General features: G+C 34.9%; 1 protein-coding gene across 17 annotated transcripts in view; it reads left to right on the top strand.

Moving 5' to 3' along the window:
• LOC107718544 (pleckstrin homology domain-containing family A member 5-like) overlaps nucleotides 1-27,504 on the top strand; it is a 162,266-nt gene that overhangs the window by 69,497 nt on the left and 65,265 nt on the right. For 15 of the 17 annotated variants that reach the window (XM_016525648.1, XM_016525658.1, XM_016525657.1 and 12 more), the window contains one exon: nucleotides 27,013-27,096. In XM_016525648.1, coding sequence (XP_016381134.1) covers nucleotides 27,013-27,096 — 84 coding nt within the window. Of the gene's footprint in view, nucleotides 1-6,740; nucleotides 7,142-25,588; nucleotides 25,677-27,012; nucleotides 27,097-27,504 lie in introns of those variants that run through there. The other 2 variants (XM_016525656.1, XM_016525654.1) reach the window with 2 other exon arrangements.

Here is a 27,504-nt window from a genome sequence, read left to right as displayed (position 1 = left end):
ACATTTTGATACAGTGGCAGATCTCAACAAGGCTATTGCGTGTGTATGACAGCCTTGTGTAGCGGTGCACAATTTTTTTTTTTTTTGTGCCGCGCAGCACAATGTCACACTCGGAGCGCAGCACATGGCAGTCAGCAGCACAAAATTATGCTGGACAGATGAGCTCTCACTCTCCATCACGCTGAGCGGCCTCATTCTTTCACCATGCCTAGCCTCTCCCGACCCTGCAAGCGAGGTCTTTTCATCGCTGGGAGTCAGTGCTCATAAGCTACTGCTGCGGTAATAGAGGAAAACCTGCCAATATACAATCTAACACATGCCTTTTCTGTCCTGGATCCTCTGTGTCAGCGAACGGACACACACATACAGGGCTCCAGACTGAGCCTAAAACAGTCGCAATTTGCGACCAAAAATATAGATTTGCAAGTGAAGTTTTTGCTGAGATCGCCACTGGCGACTATATAACTTTACTTGTTATGACTTAAAAATTTGCACATAATGCCTTTTTTCCTGCTTGTTTTGCGATCACATCTTTTGTTATGTTGACGTAATAAACTGAGACGATGCACATCAAAGTTTTTGTGGAAAAAACACAGCGTTGACGGCACACCTGCTAAACGCATATCCAGTTGTGGCAGCATTAGAGACAGCGAAAATGACGGAGACATACGAAGTAAAAAGTGCAGAAAAGCAGTGTCTATTTCGTGCACAACTTGAACAAACTATGACAGGTAAAGCTGTCAGCTGTGTGGATATTAGCAATATCGTTAACAATTCTCATTTATAATCAATACTGAAATGGCTTCTTATCAAGATATGCTGTGTTCAGTTCAAGCGGCACGTGAACCCATCATATATTTCTCTTTACTACTATAGTATGAAATAAACATGAATGAACATCAAAAGGTATATTATAAGATGGCCTACAGTTCAACTTACTGAAATGTCTCATGTAATCGCTCATTCAGTGTTTCAAACTGCGGAAAACATGTAAAGCTTGTAAACAATGCCATGTAACAATCATTTACCTCAGAATAACCATTCGGCGTCCATGAGCTCATTAGTCAGCTAGAAAAATAACTATAAAGAGGAGCATTTTGCTAAATGTAGCGAATCAGCTCATGGGGAAATATGAATAATTAATCATAACTAGTTATAATTAATTATAAATATTTAGATCCGCTGTAGATATTTACTTGACCTCACAGGGTCAACTGTCTGTCAATTCTAAGAACGTTAATTTCCTGGTTAAGGGAAATAACTTTCTTACTGTACAACTCTACACAGAGCCTTTGTTAATCTAATGAATAATTGATTTGTTAAATCAAATGAAAAATGGTGTGTCTGATTGGTCCAGACGCTGCATAAATTTATGCGCTGTGTTGCATATTCATATTTTTACTTAACCTGTTGTCTACATAAGAAAGAATGCAAGAAGCTAAAGTTACAGGTTTAGTGCCGTAGTGACCTGCAACACTACATGTGAAGGAAACACTCATAATAAATCCCAAAATATGACTGTAGCCACTATATTGTATGTTGATATGATTTTATAAATAAGTATAATTGAGTCCTTTTACTTTTTGATTTAGGAAAAAATTTAAATCAGCCCAGATGTTATTTACATCCAGTTTTGGCCTAAATATTACATTTAATGTTATATGTATTAAATGTTTTATATATATATGTAATATGTATATTTATATATGTAATGTTTGTTTATATATATATATATATATATATATACATTTTATATATACTATATAAAATGTTGCATATATGTGTTATCTAAAAAATATAGTAGTATTGTAACAGATCAGGGTATTTTTCATTTTGTAATTATATTAATGCATACATATACATATATCTTTACACACATATTTATATACAGTATATATATATATAAGTATAAATAATATTTAAAAACTGTATTTATTATATTATGCAGTAAGTTTTAAAATAATTGTTTGCTGATACAGATATCATCGCTGGTCACTTATATCGTTCACTTGTGGAGCTTGGACTGTTTTGTAATTCTCTGTTTGACTTGATGGTTGTTTATTCAGTGATTATTCAGTGTTTAACTGCAGGTTTTCAGTCATCTTGTCGTCCTTTATAATGCAGTTAAAGATATTGCGAGAAACATTATGATTTGCAATGCGGCACTGTTTTTCATTTCTGTATTTATCTTTCTAGTTGTAGGGTGACATTGAAATGTACATAAATCTACATAAAACTAGTGATATGATGTTAATGGATGATTCTTGTTGCTTTCTTGCCGTTAAGATATTGTTTTTTGCTGGGAACATCTACGATTATTGCAGTGATTTATTCTAAAAAACAGAGTCTCATATGAAGATGAACATTAAGCACTGCTTGAAAACAGCTGGTGTTTAGTCAGATCATTAACACCAGTAATTTAGTAGAGCTTAGCTGTGTGTGTTTGAGTGTTTAGTAGAAGAAAGAGATAGGCTTCTTCCTCACGTGTGTTTTAGTATGCATGCTTAGGATGGGTGGATTATGGAAAATATGTCTCAAGATGGTACCAGAGTTTGTGTGTTTTAACAGCAAAAGTTAGTGAATTTCTGTTCTGGCTTTACATGACTATTACCAAACTAAATGGTTTTTGCGCTTTTTAGTATGGAAATGTGGACTCACAATGATCATAATGGATGTGGCCTCTCATGCTGAAACCATTTGTGAAACCTTTTGTGCTCCCAGACTAATATATGTGATTGCAATCTGTTGCTTACAGACGTCTGAGAGGAAATGACATGTTTGGGCAGTGCTAGCTCATTATTTAAGTATTCGTCTGCTCACAACATGCAAATGAAGTCCATTAGTGAGCGATTGAACAGACGCTGATTGACACCCTGAACTTGAGGAACTGTTGTCAGGTTTTAATTATGAAGTGTGAATGTGGTCCGAAGGAAAAGTTGAGAAAATGGTAATGTATTACATTTCCTGCACTAACCGATCATTATTTTGCTCCGGGAGCAATTTTGAATCTGTATCTGTGAGATATGGGCTGTTTGTGAGCTACTTTTACATCCTCCTTGTTGCAGGTCTCCGTCGATGGCAGTGATTGATTAATCAACTCTTTGACAAATTAAAAATATGATGGGCCTTGATAAAATTTGATTAACATTCTGCCACTGTTGTATCATGAATCATTTGTCGGCACTGCAGGACTTCAGTATTTAATTAAAATGGTTGCAAATGTGACAAAATACAAATTTGCGACAATAATTTAAAAACTAGTTACCATTTATGACAGTGAAAGACATACATGTGTCCTGCATGCAACATCAAACACCATGCGAGTCACGATATCTGATTCGTGAACAACAAATGGCTCACATGAACAGATTCTTTTTAATGAATCAGCCAAGAAGGTTCACCAGTCAGCCTTAAGCTCACTTTTGAGTAAGTGGTTTGAATCAGACTCGGTCAATGAGTCGTTGAGACCTGTTAGTGAGTTTACAACTGACTCCCTCACTGAATCATGAATCATTTGTCGGCACTGCAGGGCTTCAGTATTTGACTAAAATGGTTGCAAATGTGACAAAATACACATTTGTGACAATTTAAAATCTATTTACTGTTTGTGCCAGAGAAAGATGCACATGGCATTTGTGCTCTGCTTCTGTGAACAGTAAACCCCGCCTACTTTGATTTGATTGGCCATCTCAGTTAATTTGACATTGACGAGCTCTGTTAGACCACTGAGGCAGACCAGTCTGAAAATGTAACTTTTAAAGCTTTTTGTTATCCTAACAACAAGAGCGCTGCATAATGGAGTGCAGCAGATCAGTGCAACAATTTCGAATATTGCGGGGGGAACGGTTTGGCCATTTTTAATTATTGGGGGGGGACTTGTCCCCCTCAGTGTCTATGGTGGTTGTTCACACAACACCGTCATTGTGATTCCTGTGTGGAATGTTAAGAACTTTGTATACCGACTTAAGTATAACCAGCATTTATAGCATTGCTAAAAGAGCAACAAATGCAGAATAAACTGTAAGCTGTCATGCTCTCAATCGCGTGGCGTGACTGAAGCTAAATGGACTTATGCGAAAGCACAGCGCAGTATTGATCTGTGCAGATCGTCTCGTATGTGCAGCGGTCGCGCAAATGGCTGGAGCCGCACACATCTGTAGACTAACACAGGTTAATTCTCACACTTTAGTAGTATTTATAGCTCCTAACATGCTGTGTGACTATTACCCCTGATCTAGAGCGATAACGCGATGCGAATATTCACTTCACATTAAGCTCATTCGTGAGTAAGTGGTTTGAATCAGACTCAGTTAGTGAATCGTTCAGAGCTGTTACTGAATTTACAGCTGACTCCCTCATTGAATCTTGAATAATTTTTTTGATCTTCTGTGAACAGTAAACCCCGCCTACTTTGATTTGATTGGCCATTTCAGTTAATTTGACATTGACGAGCGCTGTTAGACCACTGAGGCAGACCAGTCGCGATTAATCACATCCAAAATAAAAGTTAGGAAAAAATGTGTGTACTGAGTATATTTATTATGCGTATATATAAATATACACACATACATATTTTATATATAAACTAGGGCTGTCACAATGGCTGAAAAACTAAATTAGAATTTTGTACTTAAATATTATCAATATTCGAATTATATTCAAATTTAAAAGGCATTATTTTAGTTGGGGGAAAAAAGCTTTTGGCTTCTCTCCTGAGGCCACAAGAGGGCACATTGAGCAAAATATTACTAATGCACGTTTCTTCAAAGCAATAAAATAACACTCGTATCTTTGAAAACAGTTCATAATGTTTATAAACCATATATAATTAATTAAATTTCTTAAATAATTAGAAACGAAACCGCATCATGTATGTATGTATAGTTTAATACAAAGGACCGAAAACCAATCACAAAGAGTACTTTTTCATTTAAAAAGATGAGATGCAGTGGGATGGGGAAAAACCGCCATAAGTTTCAAGACATGTTTTTTAAAAGGTGAACTTACATTAATTTTACATGGCTTTCTAAACGTGACTCACTTGTGCGAGATGCGAGTGCAACGTGATAGATGTCCCTCTAAAAAATGCAATAAATATGCGTTCTGTGTGAACGGCTTGGTTTCAGTTTTGATGTAGACAACAACATCTCCACATTAATGTTCTCTTTTTCCGCAATATTTTGAATGTCAAACGATTAATCGCGATTAATCACATCCAAAATAAAAGTTTGAAAAAAATGTGTGTACTGAGTATATTTATTATGCGTATATATAAATATACACACATACATATTTTATATATAAACTATGGCTGTCACAATGGCTGAAAAACTAAATTAGAATTTTGTACTTAAATATTATCAATATTCGAATTATATTCAAATTTAAAAGGCATTATTTTAGTTGGGGGAAAAAAGCTTTTGGCTTCTCTCCTGAGGCCACAAGAGGGCACATTGAGCAAAATATTACTAATGCACGTTTCTTCAAAGCAATAAAATAACACTCGTATCTTTGAAAACAGTTCATAATGTTTATAAACCATATATAATTAATTTTTCATTTAAAAACATGAGATGCAGTGGGATGGGGAAAAACCGCCATAAAGTTTCAAGACATGTTTTTTAAAAGGTGAACTTACATTAATTTTACATTTGGCTTTCTAAACGTGACTCACTTGTGCGAGACGCGAGTGCAACGTGATAGATGTCCCTCTAGAAAATACCCTAATATAAACAAAACATATTTTTCTTAAATATATACATGCATGTGTGTCTATTTATATATACATCATAAATATACACAGTACACATGCATTTATTATGTAAACAAAAACTTTTATTTTGGATGTGATTAATCTCGATTAATCGTTTGACAGCACTACAAAATATTAAGAAAAGATACATATTCAGAGTGTTGTTGTAATTTCAAATAAAACATTTAAATATGTAATATTAATATATAATGTATTAATTACAAAATAGCAAAATGTATGGAAAAAATATAGTCTGGATCACTAGTTTCATCCATCATCATCATCATTGTCATCATCATCAAATGGAAACAAAACCACTTCTAAATAACCTTTATCATTCAATTTTGTTATTTTCAACATTAAAATAAAAAAAATAAGTAATTGGCTCTTTTTTTATTTTAGGAGTCAGTGATTTTTTTAGTGAGTCATTCAGAGCAATTCAGTGAGTCATTCATGTCATTTTTGGTTATGTCTGATTTGTAATGAAATGGTGTATATTATTTGTAATAAAAGATACATCTATCTATCTATAGATTTGGCTCTTCATTAATTTTATGATTCAGTGACTCTAGACTTTTTTTAGTCGGTTGTCTCCCCTTTCTATATACATGAAGTCATGATGATGAAACTTCTCCACTTTTCTTAGGCTGTTTACTAGTTGCCGTTGGTATCGATTTAGTATCTGGTATCGTACCAAAGCCAACATTATGGTGTGTAGCCAAACCTTACTGTGCTGGAGATTTTCTCTCCGCTGCATTACAGCCGCACTGTTTTTTGAGTCGAGTGGATTAAGGACTGACTGGAAATCTTTAACTGCGTAAGAAAATCCACATGTTGTGCACGAGGCTCAGGCGTAAAGCTAGCGAGTGCGTTTGTGATTAAGTCCCTGCGTCGCGGGGGAACGCCGAGGCTACGTGCACGCCTTTAAAACTCATGAATGATTGAAGGGATAAAAAGATGCCAGGTTATATTCCTGTCAACCTGTCTGGAGCCACCTTATGTAATCTGGGAATCTGCTCGCTCAAAGAAACTGTTCCCAGCGGTCAAAACAGAGACATTGTGTTGCACAGGCTTGTGTTGAATCATACATTCGACGTGCACATTAGCGGACAGATATTCTGAGAATCCTGCTCCGGTAGAGCACACCGAATGTGACCCGACTACAGAGCCTGAATCACAGCGTTTTGTCCCAGAGAGATGAGTGCTGGCGTGGGTGTAGAGGAGCGAGCGGAGGGAAGGAGACGCCGCTCATCCACCCACGGACAGACCTGCTGCTCACCACAGGCTCCACAGCAGAGCAGCGGGAGGCCGAGGTTCACTGCAGGAAAATGAGCCAGTGCGCTTAATAGAAAGAGAACAGGATTGCTGCGTGCATCGAGCGATGCAGAGGTACAGGCATTTAACATCTTTGCAACTACATAGAGTAAAAAAAAAACAGACCCTGCACTCGATTCTGATTGGACGAGCCATGTTTCAGGTTGTTTAGAAATTGCCAATATTCTTGCCAATTATATACTACTGCTACTACTACTTCTACTTATTATTTTTATTATTATTATTGTTGTTGTTTTTACTCTTTTAGTTTTATTGTTTAGTTATTGTTTTCTTATATAGTAAGAATATTAGGGTTAGTTTTATAGTTTTTTTTAATTTCTTACGGAGTTTAATAATAATAATAATAATAATGATCATCATCATAATCATCATCATCATAATTATAATAATGTATTAAATTATCATTAATAAATTATAAAATAATTTAAATTATTTTAAAGTATTATTATTATTATTATTATTGTTTTTACTCTTAGTTTTATAGTTTAGTTTTTGTTTTCTTATAGAGTTAGAACATTAGAGTTAGTTTTATTGTTTTTGTTTTTTTTATTTCTCATGGAGTTTAATAATAAGAATAATCATTTATTAAATTATTAATCAATTTTAAAATAATAAAAAAAAAAAGTAAACTATTATTATTATTATTGTTTTTACCATTTTTAGTTTTATTGTATCGTTATTGAGTTTGTCTAAACTTGCATTATTATTATTGTTGTTGTTGCCTTAAGAACGTTTAAATTTCTTTGAGATAGTAATAATAACAATAATAATACTATAAGTAATAATAATAGCAATACTATTATATAAGTAATGTTAATAATAATAATAAGTCAGTGATGATGATGATTATTATTATTATTGATAATAATAATAAATATACATTTTATATATATTATACATTTGTTGAATATTTATCATTAATTTTGTTGATATATTATTTGCATTTATTCTAAGTTCTGAATCTGATTTGGTGTTGGATTAGCATAAACCTCAAGTTGTTATAAAATTCAGAGAAACGTGCACATGTGACTGCACATTATATATTAATATGCCAATTTGACATCAAAAAGCAATAATTAATGCCTCCATGCTTAAGTTTTCCCTTGTATTCCCATGTGGTAAAATAACTGTCCTGCACAGCCGCTCGTGGATTATTGCTTTAGCATACTGTGTTGTAGAAGTTGTAAGCACAGTAGGAAAATGTAATAATAGTTCAGCACGCAGGATGTTTGAAGGTTTGCTGGTTTTAGAGTGAAATGCCCCAGGAACTCAAACGCATCTGCCAAAACCACTGTCTCCAGCAAAGACGATGTCTCAACAACTTTCGCCAAACTCTCAGTGCAGAAGGGGGAAAAATAACATGGTTTTCGAGAGCGTGGCATGTAATTTTATGTCCATCCATTTCCTCAGAATTTCCAACATAAACTGAAAGGATTGTAAGTATGAAATATTGCATTTCACTGGCACAAGTTTTTGTTTTAGCAGAATTTCTAAAAACCCAAAGTGAATTTGAGCATCAAGCCCGACCCTTCACCCTCAACAGTATTGTGTTGGTCTAATTGTGGCCTGAGGGGCCGTGGCGCTCCGTTAACCAGGTTTGAACTCGTATCTGACCAGTCGTTTTTCCAGAGAGCTGCATTGTTGTTTCATGAGATCTGCTTTTGAAAACTTTCCAATGGATCGTTGCTGGTTTGAAGAGCAGGATGAAATATTAATGTGCAATTTTGTTTTGCCAAATCAGACAATATGAATGTTGTTGTTACCGCCCAGTGTTGTTTTGAGACAGAATGCATGGAAAAGAGAGCCAATGAATTATTTAATGAAATGAACTTTACTAGGACACTTTGCCTTTCTTCACTGCTGTGAAATTAATGATTGATGTTAACAAACTGCTGAGCTTCCCCAGTTCATCTGCTAGTTTATCTGTTGACTGAAGCCTAAATTAGTAAAAGTAATGGCTTGTTTTTTGCTCTACACACTCTCTGACATCTACAGCAACCAAAAATGGCTTTAAAACAATTTTCACTCAGAAATTGCTTGTAAATTTCACAAATAATTACTAAGAAATGGCAAGTAACACATTGAATTAAAAGTGGAATTTTAAAGAAGAAAGTCTGAAATAGTATTTTCTTGTGAAACATCCAATCCAATAATCATTGCTTTATTTTAAAATTCGATAAATCATTTTTACAGTGTATATGCAAATACAAGAACCTCCCAAAAAATCCAGCTTAAAGGGATAGTCCACCCAAAAATTTTAATCTGTCATTTACTCACCCTTCACTTGTTCCAAACCTGTATGGATTTCTTTCATCTGTTGAACACAAAATATATTTTGAAGAATGTTAGTTAACAAACAGATCACGGTAGCTATTGACTTCCATAGTATGGAAAAAAATACTATGGTAGTCAGTGGCTACCGTCAACTGCTTGGCTACCAGCATTCTTCAGAATATCTTCTTTTGTGTTCAACAGAAACAAGAAACTCAAACAGGTTTGGAACAAGTGCAGAGTGAGTAAATGAAACCAAATTTTCACTATCCCTAGCCTATGGTGTGCCAAAACCAACAAGAAAACATTCTTTCCCATTCCAAACGATCTCGGCTGCTAACTTCGTCACCCTAGAAAGGCCAGACCTGTCTTCACCACTGACATTTACTGTGCCTGACATAGCCGGTGTGTGTGGGTGTGTTAAGTCCTGTGCTCCGTCATCTCCTTGACCTCCAGGGTCAGTGTGAGGCCATGGCTATGCAAAAATACCCATCTCCCCGCTTACAGTGTTTGCTTGACTCCCCTGACATTACGGCCCACTCTTCACCTGCCCTCCTCCCGTCCTTCCTCTCCTCTCCATCCTAGACGACATGGTAAATATCACGCTGTTACCTTGGCAACATGCATTCCAACATTCCGCTTGCGTTCAGCATTCCGCTTGCATCCCAAAACAAACAGCATGCACGGGAGTCATGAAGGACCATAGACAAAACGGCTCAATAAATCCAGCAAATAAAGAAAATATCTGCAAATATCACAGTTTTTCTGATGAAATATAATAATCTGTCTGTACTGCCTGTTGCATTTGTTAAACTTGGCATGTTGTGTCATCTTGAATGATTCATTAAAATAATTGGTTCCTAAAAGTCAATTGTTGTGAATCAGACTTCACTGGTCACAATTTATGTTTAATTTTTCAATAAAAGAGACACGTTTTCTAGCCATTATTTTGTGCTACATAATAGTACTCATACTCAATACTCATAAATCGAACCGTGAAATCAAAACCGTGAATCGAATCGAATCGTGAGTTGAGTGAATCGTTACATCCCTAATTATTTATGAACAAATGAACCGCCTAAAACTCCCTTATACATCTAAATTTGTTACACATGGCATGTTGAGTCATCTTGAACGATTCATTAAAATAATTGGTTCATAAGAGTCATTTGTTGGGAATCAGACTTCACTGGTTGCACTGTATGTTTGTTGTTTCAACAGAAAGACTTGTTTTCTAGCAATTATGCATACTCAGTACTCATATACTCATTTATGCACATACTGCCTTGATACTACATCTGCAAATGCATCGATTTTTTTTTTTTAGAACTTGTCATGTTAAGTCATCTTGAATGATTCATTAAAAGAATTGGTTCATATGAGTCAATCCTTGTGAATCAGACTTCACTGATCGTGCTGTATGTTTGATTTTTTTTTTATACTAATTAGTTTTCTAGCCATTATTTAGTGCTACATAATAGTACTCATATACTCAGTATTCAAGTACTCATATATGCACATATGTACTGCCTAAAACTGCATAATGCATCTTAATTTGTTAAACTTGTTTAAATGTTAAAATGTTTAGTTATCTTGAGTGATTTATTAAAAGAAATGGTTCACAAGTCATTTGTTGTGAATCAGACTATACTGTTTGTGCTATGTTTGCTTTTTTCAAAAGAAAGACCATTATTTTGTGCTACATAATAGTACTCATACTCAGTACTCAAAGTAATCATACTCATGTGCATATTTATGTGCATAAATCACAAGAGTAATTGTTTTGTAAATCGGACTACACTGGTTGTGCTGTGTGTTTTTTTTAATAGAGTAATATGAAAGCCATTTTTTCGGTACATAGTCTTTTTATCTCATCGCATTCAATTCATACTGCAAACTCATTCACAACACGTGTAAAATATTACTACTTTGCTGTACTGCTGTAGAATTAAAGTTCTGAATAGATTAAATTAAAAATAGTTCAGCTTTTAATAACGTCTCATTCTGTTGAATGCAAGAACGCATCCTGTGAAACGAAGGTATGATGCATGATATATTACTTAGGTTGTGCAGATGTTGTCTGGTAACCTTCCAGGAGCATCCAGTCAATTAACTTATGAAATATTCATGAGCCATGATTTCGCCAGATTGTTTAATTCACCAGCTGATTAGTGCACAACATATGCCAGTCAGGCAACAAGTTACATAACATCAAGTAGAGTAATTAATATTCACGGCTACACTTTAGTAGGACTTGCAGCATGGATCTTTAATAAAGAACGTGAAGTAGTTTTTATTCGAGTCATTTTTTTATCGCATCTGCAGTCTTGAAGCCCTATGTTGCATTCACAGAAAAAGTGAAGTGTTGTATGTGAGTGTGTCACACACACATACGAGCTGCAGGCGAGCTTTAGTTACAGCGTCTGAACACAGCTGTGTGCTCAGAGAAACAGGAACTGTGAACAAATGGACTCCATCACACACGTCATTCCCACAGGCCCTTCAGGAGCGTCCAGTGTGTGCCGTGATTCACTTCTGTCCTGCCTATCCCTCCGCTGTGCTACAGGAACATACTTACTTCAGTTCCACACAAGCCTAAAAGTATCATTTACCCCGGTATATGTGTCTAACCAACACAACAAGCCTACATGCATTTGCTAATGAAGATTTGAGAGGTGTTTGCCCGTACAAAACTCACTGCCACGATGCTAGAGTGTTGCTACATTTATGTGGTTGACTGTTATGAACTTTAAAGAGACTTCCAGTGAGAAATGTGACCCAAACCACCCCACATCATTTTTGGGCTTGAGTGTGCAACCAGATACACCCATCTGTGTGGACGCCACGTGTTCAGATCAATTCAGGTCAAGCACTTATAATACCATCTGTTTTTCAAAGTTCTGCCAGTCTGCAAAGCCTCCGTCCCAACGGAGCTAAAGCTGCAGATTGATTTCCACAATGAAGATGATATCCTTCAATGTTGACATGAAATCGAAATTCACCCTATTTATGTTCTTAATACATGGTCCTGATCTTATTTTGAATTATATATTGGTGCACGTTATTCCAAAGAACTAAACATTTGTCATCTCAATTTCTTTAAAATGTAATATGCAGGTTTACACAATTCAATCAATTTACTTTGGATACAATCAAGTCCTTAATAATTTACAAGTGTTAATATCATAATAATATCATCGTGCATAAAGTAAATTTATCCCGTTTAAGCATGTTTAGATATTTTTAAAGGAAAACATGTCAAAAGTATTGATGACTAGTGTTTTTATTTTAGCAGTGTGTTACATTACATTTATTTTAGCATGATTCCTCCATGGGGCAGCAGTCATGCATTTCCTCTGAAACATACTGAGAGCCCATTTCTTACCATCTACCATCTCTAAATATACTGCAATGGCTTTTTACTTTCATCTGTTGCGACAAATAGTCATGAGTGTCAGGTGGCGTGATCCAGAGATGATGTATAGAGCCCTGAAAGTGGATCTAAATGCGTGTTTTGATGGGAAGCAGATGGTGTGGAGAGATGGGAGATGGATTGAGACATCATGGGCTCGGCCTCATGCTGTCTGCAGTCTCCACAGCTCGGCCTCAGAAGTGGACGAGACGCTTTAGGATTCATCCCTCAACAGCGTACATAAACGAGGCTGAAGAGGCTAAGCTGATTAGCGCGTGTATCTTGTTTTTGCAGCAGGAATTCCACGACCAGAAGCTTAGTGTTTGTGAGAAGGTCTGTGATGTTTTTTTTTTACATGCACTGCATAGGTGATGATATGTTTGTTTTACAGAGGAACACAAAGCACATTTTTTCGTGCTTTAGCTCAGCACCTAGATTAATTATTTTTTGGCATTCAGCTTTCAGTTTGCAGCAAATAAACTGTGCAAGGACACAGATAATTGAATTTCTAGTGATGTGGATTGTGTAATCCAACGAACATGTCAACTTTGAGCTATTATGTGTCTTAAACAGGATTATTATAGTTACCTAAAGCTAAAACTAAAACAATAAAAAATATTTTCATCACTTAAACAACTTGTTATATTTAAAATATAATTGTATGTGTATTTCAGCTAGTTGCCAAGGCAACATTTCTCATTCTCATTTAGTTGAACTTTAACTAAAACTAAAACTGAAATAAAAATTAATAAAAACTATGGACATATTTTAATAATAATAATAAGCGTAGTAATAATAAATGACAAAAACACAACAAATTTACAAACATTTAAGTAAAGTTAAAATAAAAACAGGAAAAACAAAAATAAAAACTGATTACTATTTAACAAAACTAAAACTGAAATAAAAAAAATAACTAAACTAAAACTGAAACAGAAAAATAAATATTTTTACATTATAAACAATAACTAATAAAAATGAAACAACAACAAATTAGAATTTTTTTTAAATGAAACAACTAAAATAACAACAAATTACATGCACTGCATAGGTGATGATATGTTTGTTTTACAGAGGAACACAAAGCACATTTTTTCGTGCTTTAGCTCAGCACCTAGATTAATTATTTTTTGGCATTCAGCTTTCAGTTTGCAGCAAATAAACTGTGCAAGGACACAGATAATTGAATTTCTAGTGATGTGGATTGTGTAATCCAACGAACATGTCAACTTTGAGCTATTATGTGTCTTAAACAGGATTATTATAGTTACCTAAAGCTAAAACTAAAACAATAAAAAATATTTTCATCACTTAAACAACTTGTTATATTTAAAATATAATTGTATGTGTATTTCAGCTAGTTGCCAAGGCAACATTTCTCATTCTCATTTAGTTGAACTTTAACTAAAACTAAAACTGAAATAAAAATTAATAAAAACTATGGACATATTTTAATAATAATAATAAGCGTAGTAATAATAAATGACAAAAACACAACAAATTTACAAAAATTTAAGTAAAGTTAAAATAAAAACAGGAAAAACTAAAATAAAAACTGATTACTACTTAAAACTAAAACTGAAATAAAAAAATAACTAAACTAAAACTGAAACAGAAAAATAAATATTTTGACATTATAAACAATAACTAATAAAAATGAAACAACAACAAATTAGAATTTTTTTAAATGAAACAACTAAAATAACAAATACATTACTTTTTAATTCTTGCCAGTGTTTAACCATTCAGCTCTCCTGTAGACCGTGCGTTCATGCACACTTGCAGCTGCACACACATAATGCCAGGTTCACATTACTCTGTTTGCAGTGCGTGGTATGTGGTGCGTATTTTTTCCGCACTCATGTTAACGGATTAAAGCATTCACACTGCACACGGCAGTGCGTACTATAAATAGTTATAAATTATAAAAAGAAGGCTTTAAAAAGATCGATATCTGTGATCGGTATCGGCAGATACTGCTTTCTGTGATCGGCGATCGGTGATCGGCCTCAAAAATCATGATCGGAGCACCCCTAATATATATATATGTGTGTATATATATGTGTATATATGTATGTATGTATATATATATATATGTATGTGTGATTCCAAAAATATCATTCTTTTGTGTCGTTATCATTATAGCTGTGATGTTGACTTTTCTGTTCTCCTTGAATTAGAACAATTATTGAAACATAGTTATAATAATTGTATATTATATAACTGTTATAATAATGACATGACCAAAAGTCTTTGTTAATAAAGTTGGTCGAGCGTCATGCTATGCATTAGCTTGGTATTTAATCTTTCTTTCCCTTCTGCCACCGTCTGAGATGACATATGCTTGTGCACTGTAAGCCCGACGCCCTCTTGAACGTCCCCTCTTAAGGCCATTACCGCAGGAGAATAATAGGCTGTATTCTTCACCACATCTGCTCATGCAAAACTTCAGACGTTCAGCGACTAACAAGCCGCTCCATCAGCTCCTCCTGGAGACACACACACTTGTGCTTTTAATTGAGATTTACTGACAGTCCTGCATGCCGTCGTTCATTTGCGCGTCTCTAATCAGCACGTGGGCGATCGTGAGCTGGAAGAAACGAACCGTTGGATGGGTTTTCTGAGAGCGATGCGCCTTTATCCGATCAGAATCGGGTTCAATGCTTTCTGAAGCATCTCGGTGGGAGCCGCTCTTTCGGCCCATCTGCCTCCAAATGAGCCTCTTGTTTTGCTTTTTTCCGAACTTCCTGTCACGCTTTTTACGGTAAAAGAGCCAGAATACAGCCCTGCCATTACTGACACAACAACAGCCATCTGCAGCGGTTACTATTAGCAACACCAATGTCTGTGTGTTTTTGTGCTCGCAGGGGAGGAACCACTTGACAGCTCTATCAAGCTGTTTTCTGACTGTGTTGGTGATGTAATGTGCTGGAGATTGCAGGAGCAGGTGCAATCAACACATTATGAAGCACTTTAGATTACATGCAGTACTTAACATTACTTTTTTAAAATAACACTACACCAAAATAAGTATTGCACATAATGGTGCTGTGGAGTTTTACTGCGTAACTGATGCATACATCAAACGCTACTAATGTAAATCCTGCAGTGTGCACTGTTAACATTATTTGCTCCGACAAAATTGAATCAAAGTATGTTTGCTATAACAAAACAATGTATCTTTTATCATTTACATGAGAAAAATCATGCATTATTACAATGATTTGTAAATGATTGGTTTTAATGTATTGTATCACAATGCTGGAAGAAATTGTGATGAAATATACTACCATTCAAGTTTAAGGTCAGTAAGATTATTTTATAAAATAAATTATTACTTTTATTCAGCAAGAATTGATCAAAAGTGGCTGTAAAGACATGTATAATCTTATAAAAAAGAAAAAAATATATATAAATATATAAATGCTGTTCTTTTGAACATTATTTTCATTAAAGAATCCTGAAAAAATAGTAATGTGTCAAGGTTTCTACAAAAATATTAAGTAGCACAACTGTTTTTGGAGTAATGATGCTGAAAATTCAGCTTTGATCACAGGAATAAATTACATTTTACAATATATTCACATAGAAAACAGCTATTTTAAATTGTAATAATATTTCACATAATTACTGTATTTTTAGAAAATTAAATGCAGCCTTGGTGAGCATAAAATTTTTTTTTTTTTAAATCTTACTGACCACAAAATTATAAACTTTATTGTGCAAAACCTTGGCTAAGCTGGTTTTTAGCTTGCTGGTCCAAAGTGCCCAAAACCCCTTTGAAACAGACAAGCTTAGATTAACAAAGCATCTTAGGCTAATTTACAGTGTTTGTTTTTTTCAATAGATTTTCTTCACTTTCATGCATAATTTATAATCTAATCTTTATTATAATAATGCTAACATCAGGGTATGAGTGCTATCTGATGCAACTCAATGTCATAAGGTGATGAATGTTTTGTGACAATTCTTTCCAGAAGTTGCATTGGAAGAGTTTCACTGACTAGTTGATTAGTTCTAGCGCTAGTTAGATGTGAAAGTAAATGAAACTGGAGTATCTTACATTCTTAAAACAGGTTATAAGTGAATGGACTTTGTTTCATTTGGACCATTGTTATTATTTGCATATGGGAAACATTGGCTGGCTGACTATTTAATTGGTAAAAATGGGTAATTGCATAATACATGTCCTAATAAGTGCTAGTGTCTTTTGTGCCACGTGCCAGTCTGTGCTGTGACCCCCCGTAGACTCCCAAATTGGCCTTGGTTAACCCGCTTATGAAATGTACAATCACTCATTCGGGAATCAAACTTCTTGAAGGAATTACTCTCTGATTAAGGAACAAATGAGGGGATTTGCACTTTCTTTCCATTTGCACAGTTGAAACGGCTTCACTAGATTCTCCATGGGCGGCTTACATTGGCCCTTTTTCTTAATAAGATAAGCCTGTCCAGGATTTGGTGCTTTTTAGACATTTTTTCCCTAAACTGCACCCAAGCGTGTGATGTTTCTTAGATGTGAATGCCATGAACGTTTATTCTCCGCTGGTTGTTCTTCAGAGACTTTTAAATGAAGATTTTATCAACACATTGACATTTGCAGTGGGCCAGTATCTCTTTCAAACAGTGAATGCTTCACAATGAACGAGTACGGCCTCTATTTCGGACGACATGTGTGGCATATTTATTCATAATTAGTCATTTACTAATTACGAGTTGGGCTTCCAGATCGGATGATGGCAGAGAGAGATTCTTTCAGTCATAGATGATTCATATGATTCATCTAAAATGAAATGCATCATTAGCTTTAAGACTGGCAGCAGCGGCTCATCTCATTCATGCATTTATATACTCCTATAAATGTCCTTCTAAATAGTGTTTGAGAACTTTTAAGATTTTTAGACATTTGCTTCACATAGCCTGTCTTGTTTAAAGTGATAGTTCACCCAGAAATGAAAACGTTTTCATCATTTACTCACCCTCATGTTGTTGCAAGCCTGTATGAGTTTCTTTCTTCTGTTGAACACAAAAGAAGATATTTGGAGGAATTTTAAAAAATGTTGATTGGATAATGATAACCAGTAGCCAAATAGCTTTTTAGCCATTCGTTGGCAATGGCATAGTTGCACTCAAATCTGGCTCCATTCTAATATTAAATACCCAATTTTCAAAATTCAGTCAGTTCCAATAGAAAAATTAAGTTTTTCTTGTTGAATATCTTGTTTCACTCTGTTCCACCATTTTACAGAAGTCAAATTGCTTGTGAAGACCTGATTCATGACATCCATTTGTTGGCACAGCAAAGCACTGAATAACTCGCTTTTGACATTGAAAATGATTTCAGATATTCTTGGAAATGCCATTTTGATATTTATACTGTAGCGAATAAGCTCATGGGAAATATGAATAATTAATCATAACTAGTTATAATTAATTATAAATATTTAGATCCGCTGTAGTATGGAAAAGGCAGTGATTTTCCCTACTCACATTCCATTAGGTCGTAAATGTATCTGGTGTCAGGGTTGCCATGGTAACCAGGGTCCTGGGCCTTGTTCAACAGACATTTTGGCAACCAGTATGTTTATTGGGTGAGGGGTCTGTGAATGTTTGTTAATCTAATGAATAATTGATTTGATAAATCAAATGACAAATGGTGTGTCTGATTGGTCCAGACGCTACAATACCAAATTTTTAGTATCAGCATTTCCCATACTGCTAACCTTGACTTTGGCATTGAAAATGAATTTGGACATTTCACTTATCGGCAGAAAAGAAAAACGTATCAGCCGATGCTAATAATTAAAGGGTTAGTTAGTTCACACAAAAATAAAAAATTCTGTCATTAATTACTCTCGTAATCGTTCGAAACCCGGACGCGAGCGTCACACGTACTACTTTGTCGATCATCTTGGTACTTTTCTGGACCTTGAACGTGGTAGTTACCTTGCTGTCTATGCAGGGTCAGAGAGCCCTCATATTTCATCAAAAATATCTTAAATTGTGTTCCGAAGATGAACGAAGGTCTTATGGGTTTGGAACAAAAATTAATAAGTAATTAATGACAGAATTTAAATTTTTGGGTGAACTAACCCTTTAAAAATGATGATAATATTGGCCTTACCGCTAATAATCAGCATTTCCCTTGTGTTTTGACTTTGAAAATCACCACAGCATACATGATCATCTAAGTTACATCGCCAAAAACTGTCTTCCAGCTCAATCTTTCAGTCATCAGCATGGGCAGGTCAAGGGAATGTTCTTCTGGAAAGCTCTGCTGTTGAGAGGGTAATGGGAGGGTGCGAGGGCATGCTGGTCTTTCAGAAAGGTCGGCCGCGGGCCGCAGAGAGCACGTGTGAATGGCAGATGCCCCACCCAGGAGCAAACGCGTCATTGTTCATTTTCTCCTGAGCTTTTGAATGCCCACAGGAACACAGAGCATTGTTTATTTACACAAGAACCTTTCAGAGAATGTGAAGCTAAATTTAGCCACTGGGTCATGTCAATTATTGCCATCTTTTATTCAGTGTTCTGGGACCATATGGACATAATGATCATAATGGCTGGACAGACAGCATCTCATGCCTTTTTATTCAATAAATGAATTAATAGTTGCGTTCAGAATGGAATACTAGCAAACACTATATACTGCGTTTAGTTTACTCTATTCTTTATAATCTAGTACGCTGTATGCTGTTTTTGCTCAGTTTGGGTCTCTAAATGAAAATGTGATGTTTTTTCAAGTATGAGCTCCATATCCTCACTACTATATACAATACTAAGGTTATTATCATGAACTAAAAAATTAAATATACATTAACTGAAATAAAATAATATTAATTATGTAATACATACATTATATATATATATATATAATGCTTATATATGTTGCTTTTTTGATTTTGATTCTCAGAACATGCTATTTCCCTTTTAAAATCATTATCACTTCCTGTCATGATCGCATCTTTCTCTGTTTGCTCTCTCTCTCTCTTAGCCTGTGGCTTGTGCTTTGACAAATTGTGTTTACAACCAATTAGTGTGATTTGTAATGTGCTTGTTTGCCATCAATGCACAGTCAGAGCGAAGGAACCGTGGAAAACACTTGTTGATTTTATTTAAATTTCCAGAATTTCCATCTAAAAACTTGGATTGCTGCCAAATCTGCGCCGGTTCTTGATGCATTATATGTATATCTGTGTGCAACAGGGTTTTGAGTGAATACACCAGCCTGTCCGATCATTTCCACACATCCATTACTCCAGTTTTATCATTCACAGTTGTTTTTAGACGGTCTGGCGCTTCGCAGAAATCTATCTTTCATGAGCTCCACGTTGGGCGAATCATCACATAAGCAAAGCTCTGTGAAAGCTCAAACAGGCACTTGTGATTTTCAGCAATTTTCCCAGTGCCGCCGCAGGCTTCCACAATGACACAGCAGAAAATGAGCCATCAACCGCTCTGTTCTCTAGTACTGATATTACTAGCTTTACCCCATTAATCAAATGAAGTACACCCTGCAACCGTACAGTCTCTTTGAAGAGCACGAGAGCAAAACAAGCTCGGCTTCACTGCATTTGTATTCAAGCTGTTCAAAGCAGACGTTTCTGCTCCTCCCAGATTTGTTAAATCTAAATAGCTTGTTCAGAAATAATCATGTGACATAGCAACAGTTAATTAGCATATGCCGCCGATTTGTACATATATTTTACATATATTTGCATATATATTTGGGTACAATTGGGTCATTCCTGGACCACAAAACCAGTCATAAGGGTCAATTTTTCGAAATTGAGATTTATACATCATCTGAAAGCTGAATAAATAAGCTTTCAATTGATGTATGGTTTGTTTTTGGCTATTGCTGCAAATATACCCCAGCGACTTAAGACTGGTTTTGTGGTCCAAGGTCACATATTTTTATATATTTTATACATATATATTTCTATATATAATCACATGACATTACAATAGTTAGCACATGACTGCACATTTGTACATAATTTATATACAAATTAACATAAATAAATAATATATTAAATATTCTAGTTAAATAGAATTAAAATTTTAAAATAAATGTTATATATTTATATAAATAATAATTCAATATAAATATATTATTAAACATTCATTATTAAATATCTACATATGCCAAGAAATATATACATTCTATATATTACAATATTGTAATATATTGCATAAAATAAATAAATATTAATATACTATTATTGCAGTTACTTTAGTTGCATTTGCAGCTTACAATGGTTATTGTGCTCTGATATGTTTTAAAATTAATTTTGCCAATACTTGTTTTTTTATAAATTTTTATTAATCATTCAATTTTTATCTAATTTATTTATTTCTAATCATATGCAATATGCAGAATTATCATTGACTTTTATGACAAACCACTTACATTACATCTGTAACTTGCATGTGTTTACAGACAGTGATGCAAACTAAATAATGACTGTTTTTGATGCATGAAACCATATAGTGTAAAAAATGCAATGCTATCCACCTTATTTTTCCTGTAAGAGTGTGTGTGCAGCCATTTGTAAATTTAATGTGTCTGGCTTCCGGTCTCATCCGCGTCCAGCTATTTTTAGCTGTACAAAACAACTCGTTTTTCTGCTTGATATTGCAAACTGGTGTGTCTTACCATATTATTTTAATGTATTATCTTAATTATTAACACACTGGTTTGTAGTGCAAACAGTTTTACCATTTACTGCACTTTGTTATTCTTCTCGCTATTTCCCTACAGCGGCACATTCACAGAAATTGGCTTACTTCCACGTTGAAGAATAAGGTGGATACAAGTGTAGAGTATGTGTTTTACCATGTAAATATGCGTTTTTATGCACTAAAGTGGCAGCTGTATGTAGTTTAGAAACCCATCTGTGCAAACGTGTCTCCTGATGTCAAGAAACTCAATCTGCATCGTGTTTAACACCTTAAAAAAGCCTTTCAGAGCGCCGTCATGTTGAGGAGATTCGTAAAGACGTGTGCTTCCTTGACAGCTCCTAAATCATCTCTCTGGTGCATGTCTTTGTGTGCTTTTAAGGTTTAGGGCGTCTGGCAGCAGTCCACCTGTTCTCCGGCACATCTGCGCTCCCTGCAGGCCTGGCAGAGGTAGAGTGCAGATGCAGCCTTTAGGTGATCGCCAATGTGACAGAAACAAGTCAAGTGTGTCTTCCTCACCCAAACACACCTCTGAGTGACACAGAGAGACTATTTTAATGCAATCTGCTGACGGTCATGCATGCATGCGTGAAGCCGTCCCGCAGCTGTCTATACGTGACACAGTGTACCATGTCGTGTCACATGTACTCCTCTGTTACAGTGTGGAGGAGTGTTAACTACGGCTACATATTCTGTTACACCAAATACACAAAATAATGATCTTTAAAAAAGCATCATATGACCCCTTTAATATGTATTATTATGATATGTTCTGGATTTTTTGTTGATGATTACACTTTTTATGTGAGGTTTGTATGGACGCCTCTTTCTGCCACTGAATAAAAAATAAGAATAAGATAAATGCGACTTTTTATCATGCAATTCTGACTTTTTTTCTTGCATTGCGAGTTTATACAGTATCTTGCAATACTGACTTTTTTTCTCTTAATCGCAAGTTTATTTCTCGCAAATTCTGACTTTCTCGCAATTCTGACTTCTCCTAATTGTGTTTATTTCTCGCAATTTTCACTTTCTCGTTTTTTTTTGCAATTGTGAGTTTATATCTTGCAATTCTGACTTTTTTTAATATTCATTTAAAAAAATTTTTTATATGACAATATAACTTTGTTTTTTTTTTGTGACAATATAACTTTTTGCAATTGCGAGTTTATATCACTCAATTCTGAGAAAAAAAGTCAGAGTTGTAAGATGTCACAGTTACCTTTTTTATTTTTTATTCAGTGGCAGAAAAGCTTCTATAGGTTTGAGAGCATCAGGACAGATGCATTTTAAAATGCCCTCTAATTTAAACCTTAAACCAAGTTAGTTGAAAGGTTTGGTTAGTTTTCACAAATTTTAAAGGGGTGGTTGATTGCGATTTCACTTTTTTAACGTTAGTTAGTGTGTAATGTTGCTGTTTGAGCATAAACAATATCTGCAAAGTTATGAAGCTGAAAGTTCAATGTAAACAGAGATATCGTCTTTTAAAATTCTGGCAGTTTAATACCTACAAAAACGGCTGGTAGGGACTACAACGAGGTGTGGAATAAAGGTAAATTATGTGAAAAATAATGCGTTTTTAAAAAAACGAAGCATTAACACATGTTAGACTGCACCCCATAAACACAATCAAGCCTAGAAAAAAAACCACTGAACCACCCCTTTAAGGTAGTCTCTTTGGTTATTGAAAATATTTAAGTAAAGTTATTGAAATAAGATGCCGCAGCAGAGGCAGAAGCCTACACAGGCACACCGAGCGACTGGACAGATGATGGATTGAAAAGCGGGTTGGTAAAGTGATTAGCATCCTTCCAGAGTGAGTGTTGCCTTGGCAACAATAAATTAACCAGTAAACAGTGCCGAAAACGTGAGCATAGTCGTCCCAAACGGTTTCAGCATCCAAAGTTTTGTCATCAATCAATGGAGCCAATCCTATCGCTCTCGGCAGGTTTCAAATGAACAGACTTCGAGATGAGAAGCACAAAAGGACACAGAAGACCCATGGATCTCGCCCAAGGTGAACGAGGGGCAATCAATATGCCGATGGGAACCTTGGGCTCTTACTCACATGAGCTTTAGGACAAACACAGGGTTAAAATCTTTCAAAAAAGAGATTAGATGAAGATTTTCAATCTGGTCTTCAGCAGAGAAGAGCATATGACAATATAAAGACATAATCCTGCTGTAGGAAATGCTGTGAGGTCATGCTAGGCTACTAAAGCTAAAATAAAGCAATAAAGCAAACAAACAAGAAAAAATATATATTAATGCTATTATATTATCTATTTATACTAAAAATGCTATTAATATGTTTTTGTTCCAGTCAGAGACACATCATTACAACAAAACAGCCCACGCAAACAAATAATTGTAATGAATATGTAATTATAATTATATAATTATAATATAAAAATCTAAATAATTTGATAATATAAATAATTATTAACATTTATATAATTTTATACAATATATAATTTTTTTTAAATGTACAAAACAACAGATTTTTCTGAATTTTTATATAAATTAATTTTTTATTTGTTTATAATAAAACTTTTAGTAAAATTATGAATGATTTTATAATACATGCATGCATGTAGAAAAAAAGTAAATATATCACGTATAAGGTGTTAAATATATCATGCAAGGTGATATATTTAACACCTTATACGCGATGCATTTTCTTAAAAAAAATTATATTTATATATAATATATATAATATATGCTGAATTTATTTGGAAAGTCCTGGGAATTTTACGCATTAAAGGGGTCATATGATGCTGCTAAAAAGAACATTATTTTGTGTATTTGGCGTAATGCAATGTGTTTATGCGGTTTAAGGTTAAAAAAACGCGTTATTTTCCACATACTGTACATTATTGTTTCTCCTCTATGCCCCGCCTTTCTGAAACGCGTGCTCTGATTGGCCAGCTATCCAGTGCGTTGTGATTGGCCGAATACCTCAAGCGTGTGACGGAAATGTTACGCCCCTTACTATATTGTGATGCCGTCTCCCGGAGCGACGAGATATAAACATTCAAACCCATTATAAATGAGGTATTTGTTGCATCCAGTGGGGACATAATTACTGATTATAATGACTTATACTGTCTTTTTACGCATTGCATCACGCCGCGTAAACATAAAACCATGTCTGCATTTGTGATCGGAGAAATGACAAACAACAAGCGCTACTCTACACTGCTCAAAACTCGCGTTTGAATCGTCAGTGGCAAACTCTTTAAATATAAAAAACTTACTTACAGTCTGTGAGTCAGAACAGCCGGCATTGTAGTCTACTCTACCAGGATCAGGAAACAGTCCTCCATAAAATGTGCTGCACACATCTGAATATTTGGGACAGTTTGAACTGTTCTGGAACAGTGTTGTAAATACAACTTAACCACTGATTTCTAGTCGTGTCCTCTTTTGGAAGGCCAAACAAAGTAGTTTTGCTTTCATAACAAAACACAGCGTCTCCATGACATGGTGGCTGCAGCAACAATAAAGTTACGCCTTCTTTCTTTGTGTGAACATTTGGGCGGCGTTATGCAAATCTTCCCACATAGTGAGGTAGACATGTGGGGGCGTGTTTAAACGAGGCGTTTTAGGAGGGCGTGGACAAGTCTTAACTTTTATAAAGAATATATCTCTTTGGATTTGAGACTTTAGTCTTTGCAACTTTAGGGATCTTATCTATTCACAAACAGCTTGTAACACTCCAAAGAGAAAGGAAAACTTGAAATCGCATCTTATGACCCCTTTAATGCATGTGTGTGAGTGTTTTGTGAAGTTCCCCTCAACCTTGATTCGTTCGCCTCAAAGCATGTCCTGACAGGCATGCCTCAGTCCGTCCACATGTTACCCAGCAGCCCTGTGACTCTCCATGTGAGACTGAGCATTTATCACTGCTGTGAACGGCCTCCTCTGTCCTCTCACAGCTCTGTCTGTTTGTGACTGCGGCCGTGATTGTATTTATTGAGACGTCGGCGCCTCATGGCAGAGAGGAAGAGGGTGGAGAGGAGAGATGGGGAGAGGGTGCTCTTGTGCTCTTGTGATCGGGGCGTATGACTGCTGAAAGCAGCAGCACTGACTACATGCTTGGATTGGTGATAAACAGCAGGAGTAGAGAGAGAGAGAGAGAGGCGATAGAGAGCCACCGGCGGCCCCAGGAGAGACAGACAGACAGACAGATATGTTGAAGTTCTGCACCACCCCTCACTCAAGGTGTGTAGCTGTGTGTGTGCGTGTGTGTGTGTTTACATCATATTTGACTCTGTCCTTTTGGGAAATCAGACTAAAAGCAGATTCTGATGGCAAGAGCTGGTTTTACATGGATTCTATCTGGTCAGAGCTGGTTTAGGTGGCTGCTGGTGTTGCTGACGTCAACCTGGTAGACCATCTTGGTCAAACAAGTATATATATGTGTGTGTGTGTGTTTTTATAAATAATAACCTGTTTTTAATAAATTATTTTATTATAAATATTTTTTTATTTTAATATTTTATTTATTTTAAATAAATAAATCATTATTGGGGTGGACGTTAATTAATTCTCATTATTAATTGACTTTATCATTATCATTTATTATCATTACTTTCTATATTTATTATTATAAATGTCTATTAGAATTATTATAATTTATTTTAATGCAGTTATAATTAATATTTATATAATTTTCTCATTTGCTGTAAATTAATATGTGAAATATAATTTTTTATAATTTCTTTTTATAATGTATTTTTTAAATTCCTTTTTTAAATCAGATGTTGAAAAACTTACAAATTTTAGAAATTAATAAGTAGTTACTGGGGTAGAACAGAAATCAGATATCACAGTATGATTTTTTAAATTATCATTACTTTATATATTAAGTATTTGCCGCATATATACCGCATTTGGCACTTGGCGAGTGTTAGTTTTAGGCCCTGTATATGTTGTAATTATTTATTCTTATTCAATTATATTAATATTAATACATTTTATATATAATATAATTTATTTTAATTTCTCAAACAACTTTTTAAAAAAAAATTTAAAAACATTTTTAAATAATTGTATTGTTTGTGTTTTTAGTAAAAGGTTTAGTTTTGTTAATAATTTTTTTTTTTACTCAAATTATGAATAATTTTTCACTTTTTTATTTTATTTATTTTTTATTATTTATTTTTTTTTACTTCAGGAAATCAACCAAAAGTGCTCAGTGCTGTTGTAATATAGCAGCCACTTACACAAATGGCAACACCTCAGTTCAATTCTACATGTTTGTTGTGACGCTGCTAGAAAATAACCTGCATGTGTCTACCAGTGTAGACTGTGCAATGAAACACTGAATGCGATGTTTGCAGTCTGTGCTATGGTTTTCTCCTCTCGGTTGGTGACCATGTTCCATCTTCTTGTCTTGTTCAGATGGTCTGATCTTTAGCAGCAGGGCAGCACGTGAATCCCGCGGCTCGTTCAATCATTTCAATGATCAGACGGCTCTTTATCGAGTGTTAAAGTGTGAACAGCAGTCTCACATGTCTCTAATTCCCACAATTCCTGTGTCTTTTCTCTCCTACAGTCACAATGAGAGAAAGGTGACCTGCAAGCATCCCGTCACAGGCGTTCCTTCGCAAGACAACTGCATCTTTGTCGTCAACGAACAGTGAGTCATTTCTTTCTCTGTCTCCAGTTTCCTGCAGCATTGAGTCAGAAACAGAGTGCTTTGTCTGAGCTTCACACAGAAATCACATTCATGCTGCCTAATGTGTTTCTCTACTGTTATATCACTGAGAAACTGGACAGTAATGTTTTGGGGTGTATTGAATATTGGTTAATAGCGGGTGTAAAGAAACATAGAAATGAGATAATTAAAGTACCTCATTCAAGTCAAAAGATTGTTTTTCTGTGTAACTCGGCACAAAAAGGCATTATTATTTTCCATTAGTCGACTGATGGGTACATGAGGGAATCTCACAAAAATATGGTCAGGAAAAAAAAAATATATATATACGGTATATATATATATATATATATATATAATAAATAATAAATATATAAAGTAATAATAATA

Source organism: Sinocyclocheilus rhinocerous, unplaced genomic scaffold (assembly GCF_001515625.1).
Source record: "Sinocyclocheilus rhinocerous isolate Xijiao unplaced genomic scaffold, SAMN03320098_v1.1 scaffold423, whole genome shotgun sequence".
In the NCBI taxonomy this organism is placed as follows: Eukaryota; Metazoa; Chordata; class Actinopteri; order Cypriniformes; family Cyprinidae; genus Sinocyclocheilus; species Sinocyclocheilus rhinocerous.
Note: the sequence above shows the minus strand (reverse complement) of the source record. Positions and strands in the feature narration are given on the sequence as shown.